Source organism: Echinops telfairi, unplaced genomic scaffold (genome assembly GCF_000313985.2).
Source record: "Echinops telfairi isolate 266 unplaced genomic scaffold, ASM31398v2 ScPeMD7_7468;HRSCAF=8506_0, whole genome shotgun sequence".
NCBI classification, from domain to species: Eukaryota; Metazoa; Chordata; class Mammalia; order Afrosoricida; family Tenrecidae; genus Echinops; species Echinops telfairi.
The window spans coordinates 94,530,412-94,556,843 of record NW_022111369.1 but is presented as its reverse complement, the minus strand read 5'-3'; the positions used below and the strand labels follow the sequence as shown (position 1 = coordinate 94,556,843).

The window sequence follows — 26,432 nt, the reverse complement described above, 5'->3', positions numbered from 1 at the left end:
ACCCCCGTGGAACATCCACTGAGCACAAGATCTCTTTCTTGGGCCCCATTGCTATCATTCTGTGGCATGCAGGATGAGAGCCAATATGCATTCTTGCCCCCGTGGAAAGCCAGCCCACTTAAGCCTGGTTATGAGAAGCCATGCTGTCCAAAGCCTCAGCCAATTTTTAGCCCCAAGGAATTTCAAATGTATCCAAGCTCTTGTATTAGTGACTGATTGAAACAGAAGCTTTATACCATATGACACATGATCCTGGAATAGATAACTTTAGTCTGAAAAAATATATATAGGCAGGTGCAAGCAGCTGTTCAGTTCTATCCTAAAAGAACTAAAGTTCCGCTCCAATGATGATGTGCCTTCTCTCAAACACTAATTCTGTGAGGGTCTTCCCAATTAATGGAAAAATACTCCCAAACAAGTAGATAACTGCATTTTATTTAGATATTGTGTTGCTGCTATTAGGTGTCACTGAATTATACCTATAACACCATCCTGAATCATAACTATATCACAGCCTGTGCCAGTCTCACAGCCCACAGTTGTGGCTATGCTTCAGCCCATTGGTGTAGCCTGTGTGTCAATCCACCTCCTTGAGGGTCTTCCTTTTTTTTTTTTTTTTGCTGACCCTCTGCTCCTTTATCAAACAAGATATCCTTCTCCAGGGACTCGTCCCTCCTAAAAACACATCCCCAGGATGTGAGATGAAGTCTAACTGTTCTTGGTACTAAGGCACATTCTGGCTGCACCCTTTTCAAATCAGACGTGTTCATTCTCTTGTCCATAGCATATTTCGTCTTCTTCCCCAGCACTGTGATTCAAAGTCTTCTTTCTTCTTCAGTCTTGCTCATTCATTATCCAGCTTTCTTTTGCATGCATATGAGGTGATGGGAAGCACCCACCAAGTCTTGGGTCAGGACCACTTGATCTTCAACATGACATCTTTGCTAATTTATCATTGAAGTGATCTTTGACAACAGTTTCCCTATGGCAACAGATCACTGGATTTCTTCACGGCTCCACCCATGGGCATTGATTGTGGATCCAAATACAATGAAATCCTTAACAATTTCAATCTGTTCTCCGGTTGCCATGACGTTGCTTGCTGGGCCAGTTGTGTGGGACTTTGTTTTCATTATGTTGGGGTGTGACCCATATTGAAGACTGTAGTACTTGACTTTCATCAGTAAGTGGGAGGGCTCCTGGGTGGGGAAGGTGGTTGGCACTCGAACTGCATGATGGTGGTTTGGTTTGGTTTGGGTCCATCCCAAAGAGCCACTGAAGATAGGCTTTACAGTCTGCTGCCACAAGGTCACAGCCATTGAAAACCCCCTAGTTCTGCTCTGAAACCAGTGGGGCTCCTATGACTCAGAATCACCTTGATGGCAGCAAGGAGAGAGAGGATGGTGCTGTGGATTAAGACACAGCAGAGGAAGATGGCTCTTGGAGATACAGCTGACAGGACTTGCCAACGCATTGGAAATCATGGCGTAGGGGAAAAGAGAAGACTCAAGGATAAATCAGAGCCCCTGGGGGGTGGGTGTGCTTCCCTGCTCACCAGTCTGTGCCCTGGTTAGGAATGATACCTCCTAGGGATTTTCTCTGGAGTGAATAGCTTTGGACTTTTCGCGGAGGAGATATGAATAATTCAAAATATTTAAGCAAAGAATAACAAGGTCATTTTGCTTCTCTTTCTTCAGGCGAACATTTCCCCCATCAGAATGACTTCTTGGATGAGATGGTAAGTGAGACTGCTTTCCAGGCAGAAAGATTGTGTGTGTGTGTGTGTGTGTGTGTACATACATACCTGTGCCAACACAAGTCATGATGGAAGTACCTCCTCTCTCCCATTCACAATATGAATTATGAATTGCTTTATCTGGCTAGTTAGTTGTCTTTTTAGAAAGCAGAGTTTGGCTCTGCTGTGGTATTGGAGTGCTGGGCCAAAACAAGAGCGTAAGAAGACCACTGGTAGCCGGTAGAAGAGGTTGAAGAAGGTGGAGGGATTTCAAAGGCATACTCTTCCCCGTGACACCCAGTTTTCTGAGCTGTCCATGTCAAAACAGGTTGCTTAAGGAGAGTTCTATTCGTGCTCCCCCACTGGGTTTTCTACAGTCATCAGAAGGCGAGTTTGGGGCTTAGGGAACAAGTGAACAATGTCAGACCTCATTCAGAGAATTGTGGCACCATGGGTCTCCGCTGGTCCAATAATCAGAAGATTGGCGGATGTTTCAAGGAAGAAGGATCTTGAGGAGTTATTTCAGTGCCATGAATTGAATCTCTCTGCGGAGTCCACACTCCCATTTTTTAAAAATTGGCCTATAATTCACTCACGGCCATTGAATCAATGCCAACTCATAGTGACCCTATAGGACAGGGGAGGACCGCTCCTGTGAGTTTCTGAGACGGTAACTCTTTAGAGGAGTAGAAAGCCCCAGCTTTCTCCCACAAAGTAGCTGGTGGTTTCAAACTATGGACCTTGTGGGTTACCAGCCCAATGGATAACCACTACTCGTTCATACAATTCAATAGTTCAATCATAGAAAGAAGTGCTGTGCCATCAACACCACAATCGATGTTCCCATCATTTTCTTCTTTCTTGTCATTGCTATTATTGGCACCCTCAGATCTTGATGTGTGTGAAGTGTGGCTTCTCAAACTTATCTCATTTACCATCCCCTTTTCAGAAAAAAAATTTTTTTTAATTGTGCAGCAACCTCCTGGTAATTATAAACTGTAGATACTGCCACCCATCATCCAGGATGTAGTGTGGGTACCTGCTTTTGAAGGCCCGCTGGATCTTTCCAGCAGCCCCCTGGGGGGCAGTCTGGTCCCCTTTGGGAAACCTGGGCATGGAGTTTATCCCAAGGGTGAAATGAGGAGAATGGAGTGATTGGATAAACACAGGAAGTCCTTGTACTCCTGCCACATTCGTTCAGTATCACTGATGGTGCAAACTGTTCTTCCCAGGCAGAAAGGACTGCTGTGCTCACACCTTGAACTAACGAAGGTGTAAAGACCAGGAGAGCTCTCTCTCTGGGCCTCCAGTGAGGATTACTGGAAGGATTCTTGGACAGATTCCCGGCACCTGTGCTAAGTGGAGTTTGGAGCGGTTATCTGACTCTTGAAACTGGCAGTTTCTGTCATCAGCAGCTCTAGCAGAGCGCCCGGATGTCACCTCTTCGGTAGAAAGAGAAGTTGCTGATGGTTTAGTGCAGTGATCACCCATCATAACTACGGGAACAGAGGCCGTTAACCTCGTCCCCACCTGTGCTCTGTTCTCTTTCCACGTTCGGTAGGTGGGGCTTGACTCAGTCCTAAGACGGTGCTTTGAATGTGGCTGCAGAACATAGCTCAGGGTGGTGTTCCTGTATCCAGACAAGACCCATCGGGCTCCCTATCGGTAGAGGGAGCTGAGAGGAAAAAAGCCAAACCTTCAGGCGTTTGCTTACTCTCCTCTCTATTTCATAAAGGTTTTCAGGTGGTTGGTGCCCAGGAAGTATTGCAATATACAAGTTTCTCCCGCGATTGGAAAGTAGTGTTCGGTGATCATAAGCTGAACTGGCCTAAGGAGAAGTCATTGCCAGTCGTTTCTAAGGGGAGAAATTCCTTGACCATCCTCAGACCCAACAAACAACCCACAAAATCATACCAAGTAACATAGAACATCTAACTAACACTAACAGAGAGTGTTCACAACGTTCAGCGGGCTTGATACCAGAGGCTGAGTGTGGTTCCCAGGGAACGAGTTTAGCGGCATTGCTGCTTGGACTTCCCTCTTGACTGACTCACTGCAAGATGAAGTTGAGTTTTGCTTTTTGTCCTTTTCCCTAAAAGTGGACATCCTCTTCAAAGTTCTTCCAGTTAGTGAAAAGAGGTACTAAGGTAGGCGTTAAGTGACATAAAGCAAACTTTCAAGAAGCAGCATTGCTGCTAGATGTCAAATCGGTTCCAACTCATAGCGACTGTCGGCACAACAGAAGGCAACACTGCCTGGTCCTGCGCCATCCTCACAATGGTACTGTCTGAGCCCGCTGTTGCAGCCACTGTGTCGATCCATCTCGTCTAGGGACTTCCTCTTTGTTGCTGCCCTTTCACTTTATCAAACATGAGGTTCTTCTCCAGGAGCTGGTCTTTCCTAATAACATGTCCAAAGTACGTGAGATGAAGTCTCACCATTTCTGGTTGGACAGAACCAAAACCGATCTGTTTGTCCTTTTGGCAGTCCATGGCACCATAATTCAAACGCATCCATTCTTCAGTCTTCTTTATTCCGTGTCCAACGTTCACATGCATATGAGGCGATTGACAATACCATGGCTTGGGTCAGACTATCTTCATGAGCATTGATTACGGATCCAAGCAAGACAAAATCCTTGACAACTTCAATCTTTTCTTTGTTTATCCTGATGTTACCTATTGGTCCAGTTGTGAGGATTCGGGTCTTCTTTACATTGAGTTATACTCCATACTGAAGACTGCAATCCTTGATCTTCATCAGTAAGTGTTTCCAACCCTTCAAAAAGTGGAGGATCCCTATAGTTTCCTATATATTAATGAATAACAAATGATTATATTGTAACAATAATGGGGATCTCCACTCCCTCCCCCACCAAGTGGTGTTCGAATACAGAGCTTTCTACTTTGCATTGGTTGCCTGCCCCACCCTCCCTGAAGATTCAGGTCAGCCTTAAGAACTGCTTCATACTGAGGCCATAATTCATTCTGTCCATCAAAGTAGGCGGTGGTCTTCTCAGGTCCTGTTATTATTGAGGCAGAGCATCAGAGGGATCCCTGGCTTGGCAAGCACAGTCGCCTAAACATAGGATCTGTTCTGTGGGCAACTGTCTGCTTCTTTTCAAGTGGTTAACCCATGTTTCATATCCTGTGTTTATGGAATTCCAGAAAGGTTGTGTCTGGAAAAAGTTGTGTGTGTGTGTGTGTGGTTATTATAGAGAGAATGTAAATGGAAACATCTTGAAGAGAAAGCCATCTGATTAGAGTGAAAGAGAATTTGCTAGATGATGCCGGCGTTGCTCACAGGTGCTGCACACTGTGCTCACTCTCTGTTACCAGCTGCAGAAGCAGTGGAGGGTAAAAGAAAGTGCACTTAAGTGGCAATGAGCTAAAGAGCCAGGATCAAAACCCAATTAAAGCCAGATACTTTATTGAGTCCTGCTTAGGAAGTCTATCGTTTGAAAAGTTAGGAAACTTCCTGAGGTTGTCATCAGATGCACACACACACACACACACACACACACACACACACACACGTCTAAATTTACATGAAAACAAAATAACAACAAAACCCTCCCACTATTTTGTTCTTTGAAGGAGCATCCAGTTCTAAAATAAACAAACAACATCAGGGGGTGGGCTGAAGGAATTAAAAGGAAAAAATTCGTGGGGAGCTTTATTATCTAAACATTGTCTAAAATTTAAAGAAAAAAGTGCTATTATACTGTTTATAAACCTAATTGTTGGGGTTGGGGTTTTTTTTTAAAGGTTGGGTTTTTTTTTAAGGGGTGGGGTTGGGGTAAAAGGGAGGGAAGTTCTATTTTAATTTCAGGGTTTTGTGTATGCTTTTAAAAATCACATTAAGCTTGCTCACTCACTACAGGAAACATTTTTCTGGATTTCTAGGAAACCATTTAATGCTTTAATTCATTCCAACTAACAAACTGAATGCTACAGGTCATTTTTTAAATAAATGAATTTTTATTGTGAATTAGATGGGGAGGGTTACATTTCAGACCAGCAACTCTGCATTCAGTATTTCAAGCCCTCATCAGCCTCCTCCTCCTCCTCCTATGTTCTAGCCCACTGATTTTTCTTCACCCTCTGATGAATCTCGATCCTCTCTTTCACCCAAGTCAATACCTCTCAACCTTCTAGTCCATGGCTTCATCTTGCCACCCTTGCCCTTCCTGCTTTGGGGATCTCCAAAGTCCATTCCCTTCGGTATGCAAGGCTTGGCTTTGGTTTTTATCCTTATAGTGTTGTCTCATTCAATGTCCTCTTGTGATTGACCAGCTTCACTCGGCATAATGCTCTCCAGGTCCATCTATGTCCGATGTTTTGTGGTTTCATCATTTGTTGTTGTTGTTTTAAGTATTCCATTGTATACATTTACCAAAGTTTTTATCCCTTAATCTACTGATGGGCATTAGGGCTGTTTGCCACGTCTTGCTGTTGTGAACAGTGCTCCGATGAACATGGGAGTGCATAGCTTGTTCATGTTGTGGCTGTTACTTCTTTAGGGTTTATATCCAGCAGAGGTTTTTCTGGCTGATGTGGGATTTCTATTCCCAATCGTTTGAGGTAGTGCCATATTGCTTTCCACAATGGTTGTACCTTGCCATAGGCTATTTTTGACAACATTCCCCAATCCTTAGAAACAGCAAACTTTATCTCATCCTTGGAGGGGGCGTGGGGGGAGGACAGGACATACCTTCTCTGGTTGTTTGATATTGTTTTAGTCTAAGCAGGTTTCTTTGGAAAAGAAAGAGAAAGAGAAAGAACGAACAAAAGAAAGAAAGAATGAATGAGTGAATGAAAGAAAGAAAGAAAGAATGAATGAGTGAATGAAAGAAAGAAAGAAAGAATGAATGAGTGAATGAAAGAAAGAATGAATGAGTGAATGAAAGAAAGAATGAATGAGTGAATGAAAGAAAGAAAGAATGAATGAGTGAATGAAAGAAAGAAAGAAAGAATGAATGAGTGAAAGAAAGAAAGAAAGAAAGAATGAATGAATGAAAGAAAGAAAGAAAGCAGAATTACATTTAAGCCACAGTTGAGTCCTGTATTCTGTGGTCTTGGAATTTAGAAGTTTCATTCAAAGCACACATCATCAACAAAGTCTCCCAAATGACTATCTCGAGAGGAATGTGGCAGAGTTCCAGGAACTATTGTAATATTTGGAACTAGCATCAGTACAAATAATCAGCGTGCTTTTTTCAAGGGGGGATTATGGGCTGTAGTTTTGCAAACCCTGCAGAGGATCTGCACGAGATGAGCACAACTCTGTCTCCTGTCAGTGAACACGGCAAGGGAAAGCCAAGCCCTTTACAGGAACTGGAGAGGAAGAAGGGGCTTTAAAAGGATCTTCGTAATAACTAATATTTGTTCATTGTGATCATAAATTGAGGAAACAGTTTGGCTTATAAATTCCTATAAAACTCAAGTTCAAAGCAATATGCTGGACGAGAATTATCGGTACCACATTTGTTTGGTATTATTAACAGTTAAGACTGTTTCAGGGTTGGGAGGTGGGGTGGGTGGAGAGGACAAGAAGGGGCCATGTCAAAAATCATGCCACCAAAAAAAAGATAAAACCAAATTCTAGAGGCAGGCAGACCAGTAGAGTTCTTGAAAAGCAAAGTCATATTCTACAATGCATTTTAAAGACTAAATCATGCTACAAAATTAATTTACCTAGGAGTAAGAAGAATAAATTGAAAGGACATTAAAACCTAGGCTTTTAGAAGGAAAAGGTGTGTCCAAGGAAGTTGTATTAATTAGTTCCTTTAAAACATGCAAGCTGTGACAGTTGAAAAATGTGTTTCAAAAGAAAAAAGAAAGAGAAGTTCTCCCAGAAAATAAAAATGAGGAAAATGAGAACTTTTTAACTCCACCAAAAGAAGATTTGGGAATAGGGAAGAAGAAGGGAGAATTCATTAAGAAGTTGGGAGATAGTCAGATTTTGAAATGATTTTTCTGCACAGAATTTAATGTGATAATAATATATGACATGTTTTTCATTTTATATCAGTTAATTCCACCAGGTCTACACATCTATCAGCTTTTTTTTTTTAATCAATTTATTGGCGCTCATACAATTCATCACAATACATAGATCAATTGTGTAGAGCACATCTATACATTTGTTGCCCTCATCATTCCCAAAATTCGCTTGCCTCTTGGGTTCATCTATCACCTTTTAAAAACTTGTCTTAAAGAATGCAGGGAGGCCATTGTTATCAAAGGGACTCACCCTAAGCATCATGCTGATTTTTAATATCATTTTAAACATATGGCATAGGACTGAAGGCCCCTTAGTACCTTAGATTTTTCTGTCCACAAATAATTGAATGTGAGTATGCTACCACCACCGTGCGGTTTCTGTTTTGGTTTGAATACACCATTCTGAGAAATTGTTGTGCACCAAAATAGCATCTTAGGCGGTTTTGCTTTGAATCAGCATGAAAATGCATCACTGCCCGGAGGGAGAGGAACCAAGGGCAAGGTGTCTTCTGCCTACAAATGTTCTCTAAGCTTACAATACACAAACAGGAATTATATTATTCTCGCCCCAACAATCTGGTCCCTAGAAAAGTAAGACCGCTTTTAAGATCATGCAGTCCTTATTGTCATGGCAAACAGAGACTTTCCTCTGAACATTAGCTTTGATAGTCTGTGACCTCCCAGGCAAAATGAAGTGGAAAGTGAAGGAGTTATTTTGTGATATATATCCTCAACACTTAGACCAAATCTCAATGCACCCAAGTCCCTTCTGTCTCCATTCTCCCCTTCTCCCCCTTCTTTCTGTCTTTCTTTTAAAAAAAAAAATCTTTCTTGGCATATCATTCACAAATCATACAATTCAGTATGGTTCAATCGTCTTAAGCAGTGTGGTACCATTGTCACCACAATCCCTTTTAGGACAATTGCTCCCTTCTTGCCCCCATTGACTCTAGCTTCCCCATTTCCCCCCAACCTCCCTTGTCCCACCTGCAAGAAACCATTCAACCAGTTACTGCCTCTATACACTTACCTATCCTGGATTTCATACACAGAAAAACATTTCTAAAACAAACAACAATTACAAAGTAAAACAGAGCTAAACCTCAATGGAGAAGAAAGCACAAACTATTGAAAACTGGAACAAATTTTAAATGCGTCAGAAGGAAGATCAAATCATAGTTCCTTTCTTTCTAAAGCAAAAGCTTCTTAATGGAGAAACCAGGGTTTTCGCAGAGCAGGCAAATGAGACAATGCTGTGTGGCTTCAGAGTTCTGTGGCCACTTCTGTTCTGGGTCAGCTTCAGCTTCTTCGCTTATAAAAGGGATCAAAATGCCCACCTTACATTGCTCTGGATGGGTGGGCTGTCAGGGGGTGATAAGTACAAGTCACTAGATAGCTTGAGGCACTGCTTTTTGATTACTCGCACTTTCCAGTTCTCACAGCGTGTTACCAAAGGAAGGTAGCAATATTCAAATATATTAAAAAGAAAAAGAAAAGACAACCTACCTATGGTAAAAATCAATAAAATTAAAATGTCCCAAATAAACGAAGTAAAATAATATTTTCTCAATCTTAAATAAAAATCAATAAAATAAAAATGTCTCAAATAAACAAAATAAAATAATATTTTCTCAATTTTAAATTTGGATATGAATTCATCAGTTTTATAATACAGCTGGATGCCAGGGAACGTGTGGTCTAACAGGTGGTGCTGGCGGAAATAGTTGACAGACAGCAAGACAGACCGGGCAGTTTCTGGAATGGCCAGCTGGCATTTTCTTTGGTTATTTGGCGGTCAGGGGGAGCTCTGACAGTCTTGGCTTTAGGCTGGTTTAGGTATCCACCTAGTAAACTCAAGTGATTGGCTTGGATTTGGACTTCCCAGAAATGAGGCATTTACAGGGAACAGCGACTTAGGTTTGGCTTTGCTGATATGGGACTGAGCCCAAGTGACTCCATTTGGGGCCTCTTTGAGTCAGGTTTTAGGAGCCCTGGTGATGGCAGTGTAGGAGCCTTGGTGGCAGAGTGGTTAAACTCTTTGCTACTAACCGAACCCACCAGCTGTCTTGGGAGAAAGATTAGTCTTAGCAACGCAATGAAGCAGTTCTTCTCAGCCCTGTAGAGTAACTGACTCCACTGTCGCAGATTTGGTATCAAACCTATGCTTCAGAATGACTTTGATATTTACATACCAAACCCCAAACCAAACCCACAGCCATCAATTGAGGCAATTCTGACTTCTAGTGACCCTACATAGGGGCTTTTGAGGCTATGAATCTTACCGGAGCAGAGAGCCCCGTCTTTCTCTGGAGGAGCTGCTGCTGGTAGGTTTGAACCACTGACCTGGCAGTTAGCAGTCAAATGTTTTCCTTACCGCCGTGCCAGGGTTCCTTGATATCCAGATCAAATTCACTGCCCTCAAGTTAATTCCAAGACTCATAGTAGTGTCCATATAGGACAGACCAGAATTGCCCCTTTGGGTTTCCGAGGCTGTAAGTGTTAAGGGGTGCAGAAAGCATCATCTTTCTCCAGGGGAGCAGGTGGTAGGTTTGAACTGCTCACCTTGCAGTTAGCAGCCTAAGTATAACTCACTTCGCCACCAGGGCTCCTTTGATACCAACATACTCAATGCCACTAAGCCAATTCCAATTCACAGCGACCCTATGGGGTAGGGTAGAACTGCCCCTGTGGGTTTCTGAGATAAGAGCTCTACGGGAGTAGAAACCGCATCTTTCCCCTGAGGAGTGGCTGGTGGTTTCTAACAGCTAACCTCGCTGTTAGCAGACCAACACATAACCACTGTGCCAGGAGAACTCCTTGATAACTACTTCGTGAGCTTAAAATTGTAAAGGTGGTTGCTTTACACTTGGATTGTTTGAAAAGCTGTCTTTTAGAAATGGAGGATTTTTTTAAAAGGAGAATAAAGTACTTAAGAGTAGTTTAAATGCACCGAGGAGGAATTCCTATTAAGATGACAGATGACCTAAATAAAGCTGGCCTCTGCTTTTTTCTCCCAAGCCACTTTGCTCTGTTGAAATTACTACTGTCATCCTTATTGAGTTGCCCTCACGGGGACCCCAGGTACAAGAGAATGAAGTGGCCCCCGGTCCTGCACAACACCACATTCACCATGGCTGGTCTACTCAGAGTCATTGTTGGGCCCACTGTAGAGCTGAGTTCTCTCTGACCTAAGGAGTTCATCTTCTAGGACTGCCTGGACAGTATTCTGCTGTGATCCACAGAATTTTCACTGGCTACTTCTCAGAATTTGTTTGCCAGGCCTTTCTGTATAATCTTAGTCTAGAAGTTGAAACCTGTCCACCACAAGCAACCCTGCGCATGTATGAAATGCCAGTGGCATCGTTTCCAACGTCACAGCCACATGCAAGCCACTCCAGGACAACCAACTAGCACAGCGGTTCTCAACCTGTGGGTCGCGACCCATTTGTGGGTCGAACGATCCTGTCACAGGGGTCGCCTGATTCATAGCAGTAGTAAAATTAGAGTTATGAAGTACCAACGAAATGAGGAACTGTATTAAAGGGTGGCGACATTAGGAAGGTTGAGAACCACTGAACTAGCAGGTGGGAGTATCATTTTTAAAATGACCTTGTTTGTTTACCATTTTGTTATCTGTCCCTGTACTTGAATAAGAGTACCCTGAGGCCTGATCTTGTCTTAGTAGTTCAGCCCCATCTCAACAGTGCCTAAAACAGTGCCCGGATGGGACCCAGCAAAGTCCTGAGTAACATATGTAGTTGGTGCAGTAGAGGCAATAAAGAGACAATTGGATGAAAAATTTAGGCACTTATACTGAGGTCAACTTTGGTTTCCCCAGCTCTGGTTCTTGGTGGAACTCATCATGGTCAAGGTCTAACAAAGTTGCAGGTGAACGGCGCAAAACATTCATCCAAACAGAGGACGACTCTGTGGACAGAACACTTACCTTGTGCCACGCCTGTTGCAATGTAGGGACATGTGGTACTTATTTACTAAAAATGCATGAGGCGATATTAATATCCTGCTTTTGCAAAGGAGGAAACTTAAGGGACATACCCAAGGTGGTGGTTGTTAGCTGCTGTGGAGTTACAGCAACTCCACACACAATAAGGTAGGTTGTTTTTTTTTTATCATTTTATTGGGGCCTCATACAATTCTTGTCACAATCCATACATACATCCATTGTGTCAAGCACATATGCACATTTGTTGCCTAAGATGGGATTTAGAGGAGCCCCTGTGGCATAGCGGTTACTAGTTGGACTACTAACCTCAAGGTCAGTTGTTCAAAACCACTAGCTACTCCACAGGAGAACAGTGAGGCTTTCTACTCCTGTAAAGATATATAGTCGCAGAAGCCTATTTTACTCTTTAATTTTTTCTTTTACTTGTGCTGCTGGTGCCCTAGCTAAGCTGGTGCCATTGCTTCATGTGCAGTTAACTGTCATTCAAACCACTCACCTCACAAAAAAACCATTGCCCAATCCATGTGCACAACAATTTACTAAATGACCTTTCCAAAGGGTTTTTAGTTTTACCTTCTACATTGAGGCTTTTGATCCATTTTGAGTTCATTTTTGTCAAGCGTATGATATTTGGGTCCAAATCTGGTCTTTTGCATGCGGGTATACAGTTGTCCCAGCACCATTTGTTCTAAAGACCATTCTTCCCCCAATGAATTGCTACCCTTGTTGAAAGTCAATTGGTTATAAACGTGAAGACTCATTTCTAGATTCTCAGTTCTAGTCTATGGATTTGTAGGCGTCTTTAGGTCTTCATTGCTGTAACGATGTAGTAAGTTTTTAAACAGGTCAGTGTGGGTCTTCCAACTTTGCTCTTTCTTCAGGGTGGGTTTGGCAATGCTCATCTTCACCGTAGGGTTACTGTTGTCACGCTGTTGGTCACACACAGGTAATTCTTTAAAAGAATGCCATGGTGAAGGCAAACATTTTTTATTAATTGAGCTAAAGTATTATTTAGCTTCCCACTCGAGGGGAGCAAATAACAGAATTACAGGATACAATGGATGGTATATAAGATACAGCAAACAAACAAATAAAATCATAGTATATAATATAATAATAAAAAAAATATATATATAATAATAAAGGTTCCTGGGTGGGGAAGGAGGGGATAAAGGGGAGCTGATATCAAAGAGTTCAAGAAAGAAATTGTTTTGAAACTGTTGGTGGTAGCAGTTGGAAAATTATGCGTGATCTAACTGAATTATGGATTGTTATAATATCTGTAAGCTCTCCAATAAAATGATTTTATAAAATGGCTTCATGGGTAGTGTTAGTTCAAGGTTTAAAAATTATTTCCAGGCAATAAGAGATTCAGGAGTTCATTCAACTGCTTTCAATGGATCAAGTAAACTTAGTTTCCATGAGAATTTAAATTTCTGTTCCACTTATGTTCACCTTTTGATCAGAAAACATCTCTTACATCCTTAAGCAAAACATTCAGTAAAGGTATCAGGGTAGCATCCTTTATTTTTCTGGTCTCACAGCAAAGGACAAAGTCACTTCTGGATAGAATTAGACCTGTAGACCATTTCTTTCTCCGATTCTCAAGTCTACTTCGATTGCTGTAGGTGAATAGGGACCGATTGTATGTTGAGGGGCTGCTTGCAAGCTTTTAAGAACCAGTCCACTACTCCGTGAACTAGGATACGACAGAGACTCTGATGATAACATCTGCCAAGCATCTGGATAGACACACAAAACCACAGCCCTAAACCTGTGAGCCAAGAAACCAAATCCCATGAGGTTTTCAGTTGTACCTGAGTAGGATCTTTATTTCGAGGAGCTGCTTTATTTTCACTGATGTCCTTTTAATGACATTTTCCGATGAGTCCTTGTGTCTAGAAATAGAATAGATTTTCACAAGCTAATCTTATAAACTGTAACAGTGCTGAACTTGTTTATTATTTCTAATAGTTGTGTGTGTGTGTGTGTGTGTATTCCTTAGGATTTTCTATCTACAAGGACATGTCTTCTCCAAATAGGAATGTTTCTACTTCTTCCTGGCTAGCCCACATTACTTCTATTTCATTTTCTCTCCTAATTGCTCTGGTCAGACCCTCCTGCACAACACTGAAGGGAAGTGGTGAGATTGGGAGTCTTCGCTTTCTTTCTGGCAGCTGGGGCAGGGATGGGTGGGGTGGGTGGGTGGGAAAGGAATCCAGTCTTCTACTTTTACACCTGATGCTATCTGGGAATTTTTGTCAATGTCTTTTACCAGTTTGCCGAAGTTTCCTCTTATTCATGAGTTGTGGGGTATTTACCAGTGTTTGCTGAGGATTTTGTGTCTAAACTTGTGAGAGGCATTCATCTTCAGGTTTATTTCTTTTTTTAAGAAAACTTTTTAATTGTGAACTAGGTGAAGGCCTTCAGCGCAGATCCTAGTTTGACGCCCAACAATTCAAAGACATTCGGATTCAGCTCGCTCATTGCAATCGTCGACAGTTTTCTTGCGATGTCTTTGTCTTTACTGGAACTGATTTTGAAAATAATATGTATGCAAAAAAATAATCTCCTAAAATTCTCATCTAAAACTCTTGAGTACTTGATACCAGATGCACACTACCAGGTGGTAGTACACATATAATTCTAATTTCAACAGCACAAAGAAACAAACAACTCATTGATAACAATTTGACTTCGAGTTTTATCCTCGGATCCATAGCTCCACGGCACGGTCCTGAGGATAGACGAGCTATGCCAGGGGAGGGTCTCAGAACCTTATTTATTGTGGCATCACCACTTAGATAGCACAGAATCATTTTCAATATGCAGTTTGCTATTGCATGCTAGATTGATCTACAGCTTCTCAAAAAACACGTCATACAATGAAATACATCTGTATATAAGCTGTTTTTCAGAAGTCCTCTTTCCGTGTTTAAGTCCTTCTTCCTCTGCTGAGATTCTCTGATTCGGTGCCTGTTTTGGAAACTTGGAAAGTACCATAAAAATACAGATATAGCTGTGCTAGTTAAAAATACTTCGTGTTTGCTGGGGAAGGAAAATATGATGCGAGGTAGGTAAAGTGTGTGATGGAAATCAGATTGGGCTTTCATAAGAACATTTCTGGAGAGCTTTACACTTGAAAGGAAAAGTAAGAGCCAAATGCTTCTCCCAGACCACGGTCATAACTCTCCCAGAAGTCAAAAGCCACTCAGAGGGTAGGATTTAGGCCAAGTGTTTGGAACGTTGGAAGAAGAAAGACATAAAAACGAAGCATGCATAAATTTCCAAGTCATCCAAAGTACTTAGCTGGGAGGCAATCTGGATTAAGATCTCAAGAAGTGTTTGTTTTTTCTCCCCACTATCAGGGCATTCATAACACCTTAATATACATATATATAATGTTACTATATACACACACACACACACACACACACACACATAAACTTCTATAGGATGATAATCATGACAGACTACAGTTAAACAATTTAAGTAGCAAAACTACATACAGGACAATAGTAGTTATAATATCTGACATAAAGTCCTTAAGTATTCCTTGAAATAGAAAGCCTCTGTAGGGCATTATGATCCCTGAAACACTCCACTCTGAAATTGGTATGACACTTTTCAGACCTGCCCATTGTATAAAACCAACTCTGTCCTCTCTACTTCACTTAACAAACTGCCATCGAGTCAATTCTGACTCACGGCAATCCTGTAAGACAGGCTATAAGCTGCCCCTGTGGGTTTCTGAGGCTGTAACTCTTTATGGGAACAGAGAGCCTTCTCTGTATGCCTGGGGGCAGCTGGTGCTTTCGAACTGCAGACCTTGTGGATAGCAGCCCAGCACACCACCATTATGCCACCAGCGCTCCATTACTAGTAGCTTACATAGAAATATTTTGGATTCTTTTTCCTAGCATTCATTTTATCTTTTTTTTTTTTTTTTCAATTTCCCCATTCTAGACAACATTGAATGGAAACATAAAACTATTAGCATACGGACATAATGGTGACCGTTAAACAAGGAAACGTTGCACTTTGATTATGAGATAGGAGGGCCCTGTGGGTTAATCAGCGAGCTTTGACAGAGTTAGAATTCACCAGAATGTCTCTCACTACTTGACACTGTGTGGACAGGCTGGTTCCAAAGCTGGTTTTCTTAGTCCTTAGTCTATTTTCTCTTTTGGGCAAGGGTGCCAGCCACAAAGGTCATAACTGCATGCCGATGCTTATCATTACACTATCTGTGACACAAAGCAACATAAATAGAACGAATGAAACCTTTCTGGGCCTCTGGTTGCCTTTCTTTGAAAAGCTGGTAAAAGGCCAGTGTGCACAAGGTTAATAATAACACACATCAGAGGAAAAAGTGCAGGAACGTTTTGCTAAAAAAACCCAGATATTTACAAAGACAAGCGCCAACCCAAATTAAGATACCACGAACTCATTTGAGGATAAATCTTTCCATGTAGTTACCTACATCATAAGCTTATTGGATCCTTGCAAGGAATCTCTAGACAAATGGTATTAATCCACGATGGTTAAGGAAACTGGAGGTAGGTATGGGTTGGAGAATTAAAACAAAGAAACAAAAACCAAGTCCAGAACAGGTGGCATAATGGGTTACATACTGACCTGCTGGCTTTCGGTAAGCAGTTTGATCCCCCAGCCACTCCAAGAGGAGTTCAACTTGCTGTCAACTCTCACAAAAATTTAGTCTTGCAAACCCCATGGGAGCAGTTCTACCCTGCCTTGTAGGGTCTCTAGGAGTGAGAATCACAATAGCAGTGGGGTGGTTTGCTTCTTTGGTACTGAGCCCTGGTGTGCAGTGAGTTATGCATGGATCTGCCAACTGCAAGGTCAGTGTTTCTAACCCAGAGGCAGTTCTACTCTGTCTTGTAGGGTCACTGTGAGTGGGGAAGCACTTGATGGCAATGGCTTTGGTTTGGTTTACTGCGCATCCAATTGTTATGGATGGTATTATTATTTGCTACTGTATACTATCTCTCTGAATTTTCAAAATGATCCTGTGCTAATAGGCTTTCCATTCCCCCTATCTGATGAGGAAAACTTAAAACCTGTTCAATGTTAGCCAGCTGGTCAGTGGTGGAGAGCGGGTTTCACGGTGATCGGGATTCCGATGCTCTTTTCTCGATACCTTGCTTTCTTTCTCTCTTTTAAACTGGGTGTTCAATCCTGGCTGGAAACAGTCCACCAAGGGCAAAGTTGAGGAAATAAAGATTTAACCATAGTCTTTTATATCCAGAGAGCGAGAGTTTTATGATGCACATGGCACTTCCCTTCCTTGTACAGAGAGTGTTAACTGGCTTTATCTTCATTTTGGGAAAGAACAAAATATATCAATCACACATGGAACACATTTTCTGCCAATGGCCTTCACACTGAGAAAACGTTGGACAAATTATTCAATTTACGCACATTCTTCTCACCGCCCTGCGTCTGATGCCCCTCACAGCCCGAGGGCACGTAGCCCCCCTCCTTGCTTGGCTTTCTTGAACTGCCTCCACGTTAGCAAGCGAAGCAAAGCTTAACTCCAGCCTGCAAAAAAGGACAGAAAGTCACATGTCCAGGGCCAAAGAACCGTGCCAATCAAACACAATTGGGAAGCGAAGGATAGATATTTACTTTTGTTTCTCCAGTTCTCCCTCCCCGCCCTCCGTGACTCATTTTCTGAGTTCTCGTTCTTTTAATCCTGGAGTTGGAGCTTGCTTTCCTTATTGAATTGTATAGTCTGGGGGAAGCCTTCTCGATGGTCTTTCAATCCCCTACACGTTCTATTAACCTTGATTAACGCACAGTAGAAAATGATAGGGATTACCCTATAAATACAAGGGCGGCACGGAGATAGCTGGCAAGCCATGAATTAAGAAACATCTGCAGACGAAGGGCGTCTGAATCGCTCACAGGGTTATCCGGGTAGCTCCAGCAGAGCCACTTTGGGATCAAGTCAAACCGCTTCAAACCCCCCACCCCCACCCCCCACACACACACAGGCTCTCACTGCCCAGGGACAGCCCCTCTCCCTAACTGTCAGGACTCAGAGCCTCTCAGAAATTAAATAACGATGCCATCATCATTTCTGAGCGGAATCTCATCAAGAATCGTATTAACACTCATCTGGATACAATCAGCACGTCACTTGGCCTTCCAAGCACTGATTTTTGAAAGGTTAGATGTATTTTGACATGTTCTACAAGCACCTTGGTGAGATCAATGCATTTTATAGATTTGTTGAATAACAACAAAAAGCGAATCCTTGGACAGTCATACTACGTGATAGGCATCCTTCGAGGTGCTTCGACAAACTCTTCTCATCTTTACAGTGAGGTCAGTGGGTGTCAAAACTAGTTGGTGCTTTGTAGGAGTCCTGGTGGCATAGTGCTTCTCAGTGGGGCTGCTAACTCTTTGACCAGCAGTTTGAAACCACCAGCTACTCCCCGGGAGAAAGACGGGGCTTTCTGCCTTCGTGAAAGCTATGGTCTCAGACATTCTCAGGGGCAGTTCTATCCCATCTAATGGGGGGTGGGTGGGGTGTGTGTGTTGCTATGAATTGGGATAGACTTCATGGCAGTGAGTTTGGGTTTGGTGGCACTGTGAATTAAGCATTAGATTGGTAACCCGATGAACATGATGGCAAGATTGGCAGTTCAAACTCACCAGCTGCTCTGAGGGAGAAAGATGAGGCTGTCTGCTCCTGAAGAGATTTAGTCTTAGAGACCCAGTGTCGGGCCACTTTGAATTGGAATTGACTCAGCGGCAGTGAATTAATTATTTTGGTACTAATGTCATGGTTAGTAGTTTGAACGCAGTCAATCAGATCACAGAAGAAAGGCCTGGTAACCTGCTTCCTAAAGAATACAGAACACCCAGTGGGTCACTGTGACTGTAACACGTGGGGTTCATGTGTGTCAAATTGACCTGGTGGCAATGTTTGTTTGCTACCCTCAAAATTGTCCCATCCATTAGCTCTCGTTTATTGCCTCTGTTTTATTGGTAAGGAAAACTGAGGCAGTGACAGGTTAAGTCATGTTTCTAAAGAGCTCTGGTGGCATAGTAGGTTGCTCACTGCGCTGCTGACCACAAAATCAACTGCTCAGATCCACCTTGGGAGAAAGCAAAGGCTGTCTGCTCTCAACAGAAGGGACGTCTCAGGATCCCAGGGGGCAGTTTTGGTGAGTCGGCGGTGAGTGACTTTAAGGTCCCAGTGTCTGGTTGATCCCAGTCACTGTGTCCCCAGCTCGTGGTTCCCAGTGCATCATTAATCGTGAGGGTGCCTAGTGAAAGCTCAGTGCCACGGGATCCTCTGACGGCATACATTACAGACAGAGTCCTGTTACACCATCAGTGGGCTTAAAACATGGCAGCAAAATGCCAGGATCCCCTCCAGAGCACCCTGCAAGTGCTTCACATGTCTGTTTGCCTCCCTCTTAATTTTTAAATGTTCTGTTGATTAAAAAAAAATCATTTTACTAGGGGCTCAACTCTTATCACAATCCATACATACATCCTGTTCTGTTGATTTTAAAACATTTCACTTATTGCTTTAAGAAATAAAAGACATGGCAACAGATGCCATCACCCCGGCCTTCACACTGAAGCGTCAAGCGGAAAGTGGGCCCCATCTAATTGGGGGCTCTTACAGCTCTTATAATAATCCATACATCAATTTTATCAAGTATGTTTGTACATATGTTGCCATCATCATTTCCAAAACATTTTCTTTCCACCTGAGCTCTTGGTATCAGCTCCTCTTTCTCCCCCTCCCTCCCACAGACAATTTGTACCAGCATCTCTGAGCAACCTGCTCCAAATGCCTGTTCCCCGGCTTTGCCCCAGATGTACTCTTTGGTCTCAGGGAATGGGATCCAGATGATTCTGCTGTACCCTGACTTTTGGGGGCCACAGTTCTACCAGGTCCCTCTTTGATATGCACCAAAACCGCACCTGGGGTTCCTGTGCATCCAAGATGCACATTCACACCTCAGGGCCCAAAGATGGTGTTTCCCTGGCTCTGTTTACACCTCCTCTTTGGGGCTTCTCAGCCCCTACTCTCTCAAGAGTCTGCTCAAAAGTCACTTTGGCTAAGCCTTCCCTGACCCCATCAGGCAAGAGTTAGCGGCTTCTTCCATTGGGCACCCAGTGCTATCAAACTCCTACTCCTATTCCAGCCTGGAGTTGCTCTGCGTTGGGCCTGGGTCTTCTGTTCACCAGAGAAGTTCCTGAGGTCCCCCTTTCTTTGCCTTATCCAACTTGGCACATAAAAGCTGATGGCGGACATGTCATGGCAGGTAACCTGAGCAGGCTGTCTGTAGGGATGACAAGAGCTGGGTCAATAATAGGTTGTGGTGCAGTACCGCGAGACAGGCGGCAGGTCTGTGGTCCTGAATTCTACTGTGATGCAGACCACATGTGTAACTTTCATTAGCAAAGAATTCTATGAGGAAGCTGGAGAAAGCAAATCATTTTATTGGGTCCTTTTGATGTTTTAGCAATCCCCTTCTAAATAGGCAATCCCCACAGATGGTACAGAACTCCAAGGCCCCAAGAGAAGAGTTCCGCGACTTTGGCCTCCAGTCATCACATCCTTCATGGCAAAGGCAGTCTCGGTGACCTCCCTGGTCCTCAGAGAGCCATTTTAGACATATACAGTGAAGAAGTACGTACAAGGGGATTGGGGGAAGTTCCTGAAATTTGGAATGAAGAGATCGTGGAATTTCCCCACGAAGATTTTGAAGCTCCCACAGCCCTTTACTTATCTATCACTGTTGGTGCTGTTCAGTGCACATTTGACTACTCATCACAAGACTGGCAGTTCAAACCTACCAGCCAGTCCTCGGGAGAACCACACGGTGATCTGCTGCCTTAGACTGACCACCTTAGAAACCCTGCCTTGTCTCGGCAACCTTATACAGGGTTGCTAAGAGTCAGAATCGACTTGATGGCAGTGTGATTTTGTTTTTTAACTTCATCGACTCTAAAATATCATCTACCTTTGTGAGCCTTCCACATAAGCACATAACAAACAGCCTCTCTTTATTAGCAGACTCTATGAATGTATCCCCTCTAGGAATGTATCACAATTTCCTATCTAAATAGCTCTGGATGGCCACATAGAGGGTTATGCCATATTTAATGCAGCAGATTGGTGATTTCACAGAGGTGAAAATATTTGTGGACTAAATTTCTGGAGGCGGAATAGTAGGATTGGCAAGTAGTGATAAATTTCGCCAAAATGTTTTTGATAAGTGTCCTTCCCATTTCCACGCCCATTGGAAACCTCTGAGAATATTGGTTTCTTCACAATTTGCTTCTGCGTCTTCCAAAAATTTGTTTCCATATATCCTGTCAACCGTGTTTCCTTCCTTGTATTTCTCAAGAGTAAAGGAAACACGTGATGTAAATGTGGCCTTATCCACTGAACTGCTGGTCTAGCTCAAGGGCCGTGGTGGCTGCTAGGTGCCACAGGGTGGATTCCAACTGAGAGCAACCCTCCTCACAACGGAAGGAAACACTGCCTGAACTCACGCCATGCTCATAATTGCTATGTTTGAGCTCAAGGGCTTTCCTCTTTCCCGCTGCCCCTGAACTTTTGCAAGCATCATGTCCTTCTCCGGGGACTGGTCTCTCCTGACAACATGTCCAAAGTATGTGAGAGGAAGTCTTGCCATCCTTGCCTCTTAAGAAGCCTTCTGGTTGTACTTTTTCCGAGACAGATCTGTTTGTTCTTTTGGCAGTCCATAGTATTTTCAACATTCTTTGCCAACATGTAGTTCAAATGGATTGCTGTTTCTTTGGTCTTCTGTATTCAATGTCTAACTTTCAAATGCATATGGGGCGATTTATGGTTTGGGTCAGGTACACCTTAATCCTCAAAGTCACATCCTTGCTCTTCAACATTTCAACAAGGTCTGGTGCAATAGATTCACCCAGTGCAGAGTGCACCTTTTGATCTCTTGACTGCTGCTGCCATGAGCACTGATTGTGGATCCAAGCAAGAGGAAATCCTTGAAAACTTCAGTCTTTTTCCCATTTATCGCGATGTCACCTACTGTTCCAGTTGTAAGCATTTTGGGCTTCTTAGTTTTCTGTTTTACACTTAGAGTTGTAATCCATACTGAAGGCTCCTTGATCTTCATCAGCAAATGCTTTAAGTGCTCCTCACTTCCAGCAAGCACAGGTATTGATACAAGGGTAAGAGCTTTTATTTTTGCATCAAGTCAACACAGGTGGTTGGTTACGTTGTAGACTTTGTCCCCCTACTCAGCCAGGCTGGTTATAAGGGTACCCATCACTGGATTTCCCCAATGTTGTTTCAACAGTTAGAAGGCTGAGTGAGTCTTCATGATCCTAATCTATCCCAAAGTGGAAGATACCCTGCTCATACTAAGGACCTAACCTGCCCAGCCCTGCTCTGGTGGCTGAAGCTTGAACACAAGACAAGTCTCTGCCCTCATTAAGATGCCCTGACAGTAGGAGAAGAGAGATGGGAAATAGTAAGGATAAATGGTGTGTTGGCTTATAAATACTGTGGGAAACAAAGAAAGGATGGGATCGATGGACTATGGGGAGTCGCTTTTTGGAAGGGTGGTCAGAGAAGACTTCATTGAGGTGACACTTGAGCAAGGTGTAGTGACACTCCAGGCACAGCAAAGGTCCAGAGTTGAGGGTGTGCTCATGTGTCCCAGGAGAGCAAGGAAGCCAGAGTGTTAGAACTCAGTAGGCAAGGGTTGGAAGACAGGATGAGGTAAGGTCAGAGGTCAGGAAGTTTTGGCAGCAGGCCAGTTTGTGAAATGAGGAACGTCTGGATAGGTCTGAGCACAGGACCCCTCTGCATCCTCTGTTGAGCACAGACTGCGAGGAGGCAAGAGTAGAAAGAAGATCAACTTGGGCACTTCTTGAACTCAGGTAAGGACTGAGATGGCCTTGTGGGTATATTTTGAGAGTGGCACTAGCATGATTTTCTCTGAGACTGGTGGATGTTGGGTGTAAGGTGTGTGTGTGGGGGGCGTGAGTAAGTTCATCCCAAGGTTCTTGGCTCAAGAGTTGGAAGGATCACGCTGTCATTACTGAGTTCTGAGAAGGTTACTACAGACTGTATAGTTTAGAGCAAGCTTTTAGGGTGATGTAGTGATCATCATTGTGGTTATCACTGCTTTCCAGGGCACTGCAGCTCTCACAGGGCCATGGCTCCATATCAGATCAGGGGCCTAGACCATAGTACAAACAGCTTCTTGAAAGGCAGGCTCAGAGGAGGGGTCCAAAAGGCCTTGTGCTCCTCTTGAGTTAAGCCTTACTCTGAGATATGGACACCTAGTGCCTGTTCGGACAACATCCAACCGCATATACATCCATGGTCTCATAACAGTTCAAAAATCCTGATAGGAGAATGGAATGTAGTGGACAGAACCAGATGTAGCACACACAACAGCTTCCCACATGCAACATGTGTTTCTCCTATCTTTTGTATACAAAGTGATTGACTGCCAAGTGTGTAATAGTACAGTTCATATACAAGGGGGCTTAAAAAGCTCATGAAAATCTTTCATCAGCTGTAAATTCCATTGTTCTACTTTTTGAAGCCCTTTGACCCCGGCCCCCAACCTATAATTTTTATGTCTTGATAGTTAAAATGAATACCTATGTTAGTGGCTTGTGTGTATACCGTACTTTCTATTATTTTTTTGAAGTGAATATTCCCTACTAAGAAATGATATACTATATGCTATGTATCCTGTTGAGTGTTTGTAGCATTATCTGTTTATTTCTTTTTCGAAAATATTATTGTAAAGTACACCATGACTCCCAAATAGGGCAAAGCCAGTGCTGGTGATAGCAGCAGCAAGAGGCAAAGGAGAAACCTTGGTTTGGAAATGAGACCAAAGTTAAACAACACGAGGGTGGAGAGCCAGGGAATGCTATTGCTGGTGAGTCAGAGACAGTTCACACAATGTCCAAATCACATAATATCCCATTTCACCAAATGTTATCGTGGACATTAAACAGCAGAACTGTAACGTTAAATGCTCTTGTAGCGTCTCTTTTTGTGTGAAATAATAACCCAAGACATAGGCAAGTACAATGCATGCACACTTGTGCACACCTAACAACGAAAACATTTCAATTGCCTGTCCACAACAGGGCCTGAGCTCCGGCTAGACTAGGGCTCACAGTCCCTCAGGAATGAAAATTCCATGCAGGTCTTCATTAGCAAGTCAAGGATGTGCTCTCAGCAAGACACCAATTCCTAGACAATAAAAGGCTAAGCTGGGCTGGTACAGACACCACACTCAGGGCCAATGTGCATTGAGTCCGATGGAGGAATGTAATCAGGGACTTCCTGGACAAAATAAGAATCCAAGAGAAAGGCATGGCTATACAGTAGGTCACTGAAGCATCTGCGAAAATATCACCTACAATGGAATCTTTCAACCAAAAAGAGAGGAAAGGGGAAGGAAAGTAAACCAAAATGATGTCATAATCGTGGGGAGAAAACAAAACAAAAATCAGAAAGTAATATGTAGGGATCATTTAAAAAGGCTGGGAGGGGATTGGGGAAGGGATGATTAAAAAAAAGACCAGTAACCCTAAGTGGGAAGTAGGGTCTACAGTGTTACAAGGTGGGAGGCAGAGCAGCCATTCCCACCCCGACCCCACCCTAATGTACAAGCCCAGAAGAGGAGACCGAGAACTGCTGGAGGAAAGTAAAGTAGCTAAGGCAACTAGGGCTTGTTTGAAAATTGGTGAAGTGGAGGCCCTGCTAGTTGACTCAGAGGGCATGCATGACTCAAAGGAGACGCTGGGGACTGTCCGTCAGCTCCGGAGGCGGAAACCACGGCGTCTAACACTTTGGAGGAAAGTACCAGACTCCTGGAGGGCGGCAGGAAACCTCCCCGGGAGGTGGGTCTGAGGTGCCTCCTGCCCTGGTGTCTGACCGCACCGGGGGCAGTTCTACTACCCCGAGGTCCCCCTCCCCATTAATTGCTCTGAGCGTCAGGGAGGTGGCAAGGGGGCGTCGGGCCTGCGGCCTAAGCGACCTGCGCCCCGCGTGCTCCGCCACGCGCCCACCGGCCCCGCCTCCGCGCGAGCCTCTCCCTCCTTCCCCACCCCACCCGGCGGCCGGGCACGCGCTACGCGAACAGCGCCCCAAGCTGCACGAGGCAAACACCTGTCCCGCCAGCGCTCGGGCGCGTTCTCGCGAGGCTTAGGAAATTTCCCACGGCCCGTGTTGTGTCTGAGGCTCAGACTGCGAGCGTAGTGGAAGGAGGTGTAGCGTGAGACTGGGCTGCCCGCATCGGGCACATGCGCAGTGCCTTTAACGCGCGCCGCGCCAATCCTGCAGCGCCGTCAGCAGGTTTCGGCCGGAGGATTCCAGTTCTCCGGGTTTTGGGGTTCCCTGCGGGAGGCAGAGCTGGCGCTGGGAATCTCTAGGAAAGGAAAGGGCGGGAGTAGGAGGAGAGGAGGGTGGCAGGTAGGGAGGGAAGCGCGGTTCGGGGGCCCCGCACCTTTCCGTTAAATTCCCAGGCAGGTCAAGTTTGCTTGGGGTCTCTCAAGCTTATTCCTCCTTTATGTACGGCGGAGGTCCGGCAGTGCCAGGTCCACCGTAGGCCCAGTGCCCTGTCGGCCCCATAGTCACCTGGGGTCACACACTGCCAGCTGCGGGCTGGGGACCTAGAAGCTCGCTCAGCCCGCGGTTCTCTGCGCCGCAGGGTGGGGAGCGAGCTTGGAGGGCGCACCCAGGTCAGGGGGGAGCGCGCTGTGGTAGCTCTCGATCCCGACGTAGTTTTCACTTCTGAAAACAAGTAGGCATTCGGGGGCTTGCACGTGCGATGGGTGCCATTGCCAGAGGCCTGGCTTGACCTCGTTTCGCACCCAGAGGGGAGGCAGCTCGGGCGACAGCCCTCAAGGGCCAAAGTTGTCCGAGTCCCAAGCTCCGCAGGGGTCGGACCACGTCGCCAACGCGGCTGTCTCCCATCAGTCTGGGGGCGGAATGAATGAAGGTGCTTCTGGAATGCCACTCCCCCGACCCCAGGTGTTTCAGGCGTTCCAGCACCTAACGCAGAAACGCAGGCATCCAATTGAACAGTTGAATGAATGGAAAGGGCTGGGAACCCAGAGCGAGCGGGAAGACACTTGGAAAACACCCATTTGAGGAGGTGTTTCGCGTAGGCCCGTGAAACGCGGTCGGTTTTCCCAGGACCCCTCCTCCCTTGCCCTCGGCCCCGCCTCCTGACCCCTTCATTCCCCGTCCCAGTTGTAATCCCCTCCGGTTTTCCTCAGTCTCCTCGCACGGCCCTCAGGGTGCGTCCCAAAACCCGGATAAACCGGAGCGCTCCCCATGGACCACACGGAGGGCTCGCCCGCGGAGGCGCCGCCTGCGCATGCTCCATCGCTTGGGTAGGTTTCCAGGGAAAGGCAGCGAGCAGGATCCCTTTACTCCGCGGGCGGCGCGAGGCGTCTGGCTCTGCGCGGCGGCAGAGAGGGGAAGCGGAGCGAGGGGGCTGGGTGGACTCGAGGAGTGAGGAAAAAGGGAAGGGCGGGGGAGAGGGACTCGGGAAAGCGTCGGGGAGAATCTCGCGAGGGTTGGAGTTTTGGCGAGAGTTTGTGGAAGATGGCGCCTGTTGTGACAGGGTAAGTCTGAGGGAAGCGGAGCGGTGGGAACGGGCAAAGTTGCGGGCGTCTCGCAGCCTGAGGCGGGCGGCGGGCT

At 44.7% G+C, this 26,432-nt stretch overlaps 1 protein-coding gene across 3 annotated transcripts in view; it reads left to right on the top strand.

Moving 5' to 3' along the window:
- The first annotated feature begins 1,719 nt into the window (after positions 1 to 1,719).
- The window catches only part of RBPJ (recombination signal binding protein for immunoglobulin kappa J region), a 142,712-nt gene continuing 117,999 nt past the window's right edge, over positions 1,720 to 26,432 (top strand). The window contains exon 1 of one of the 3 annotated variants that reach the window (XM_045284085.1): positions 1,720 to 1,738. In XM_045284085.1, the coding sequence (XP_045140020.1) occupies positions 1,731 to 1,738 (8 nt within the window). In that variant the 5' untranslated portion in view covers positions 1,720 to 1,730. Of the gene's footprint in view, positions 1,739 to 26,101; positions 26,123 to 26,285; positions 26,357 to 26,432 lie in introns of those variants that run through there. The other 2 variants (XM_030888574.2, XM_030888573.2) reach the window with 2 other exon arrangements.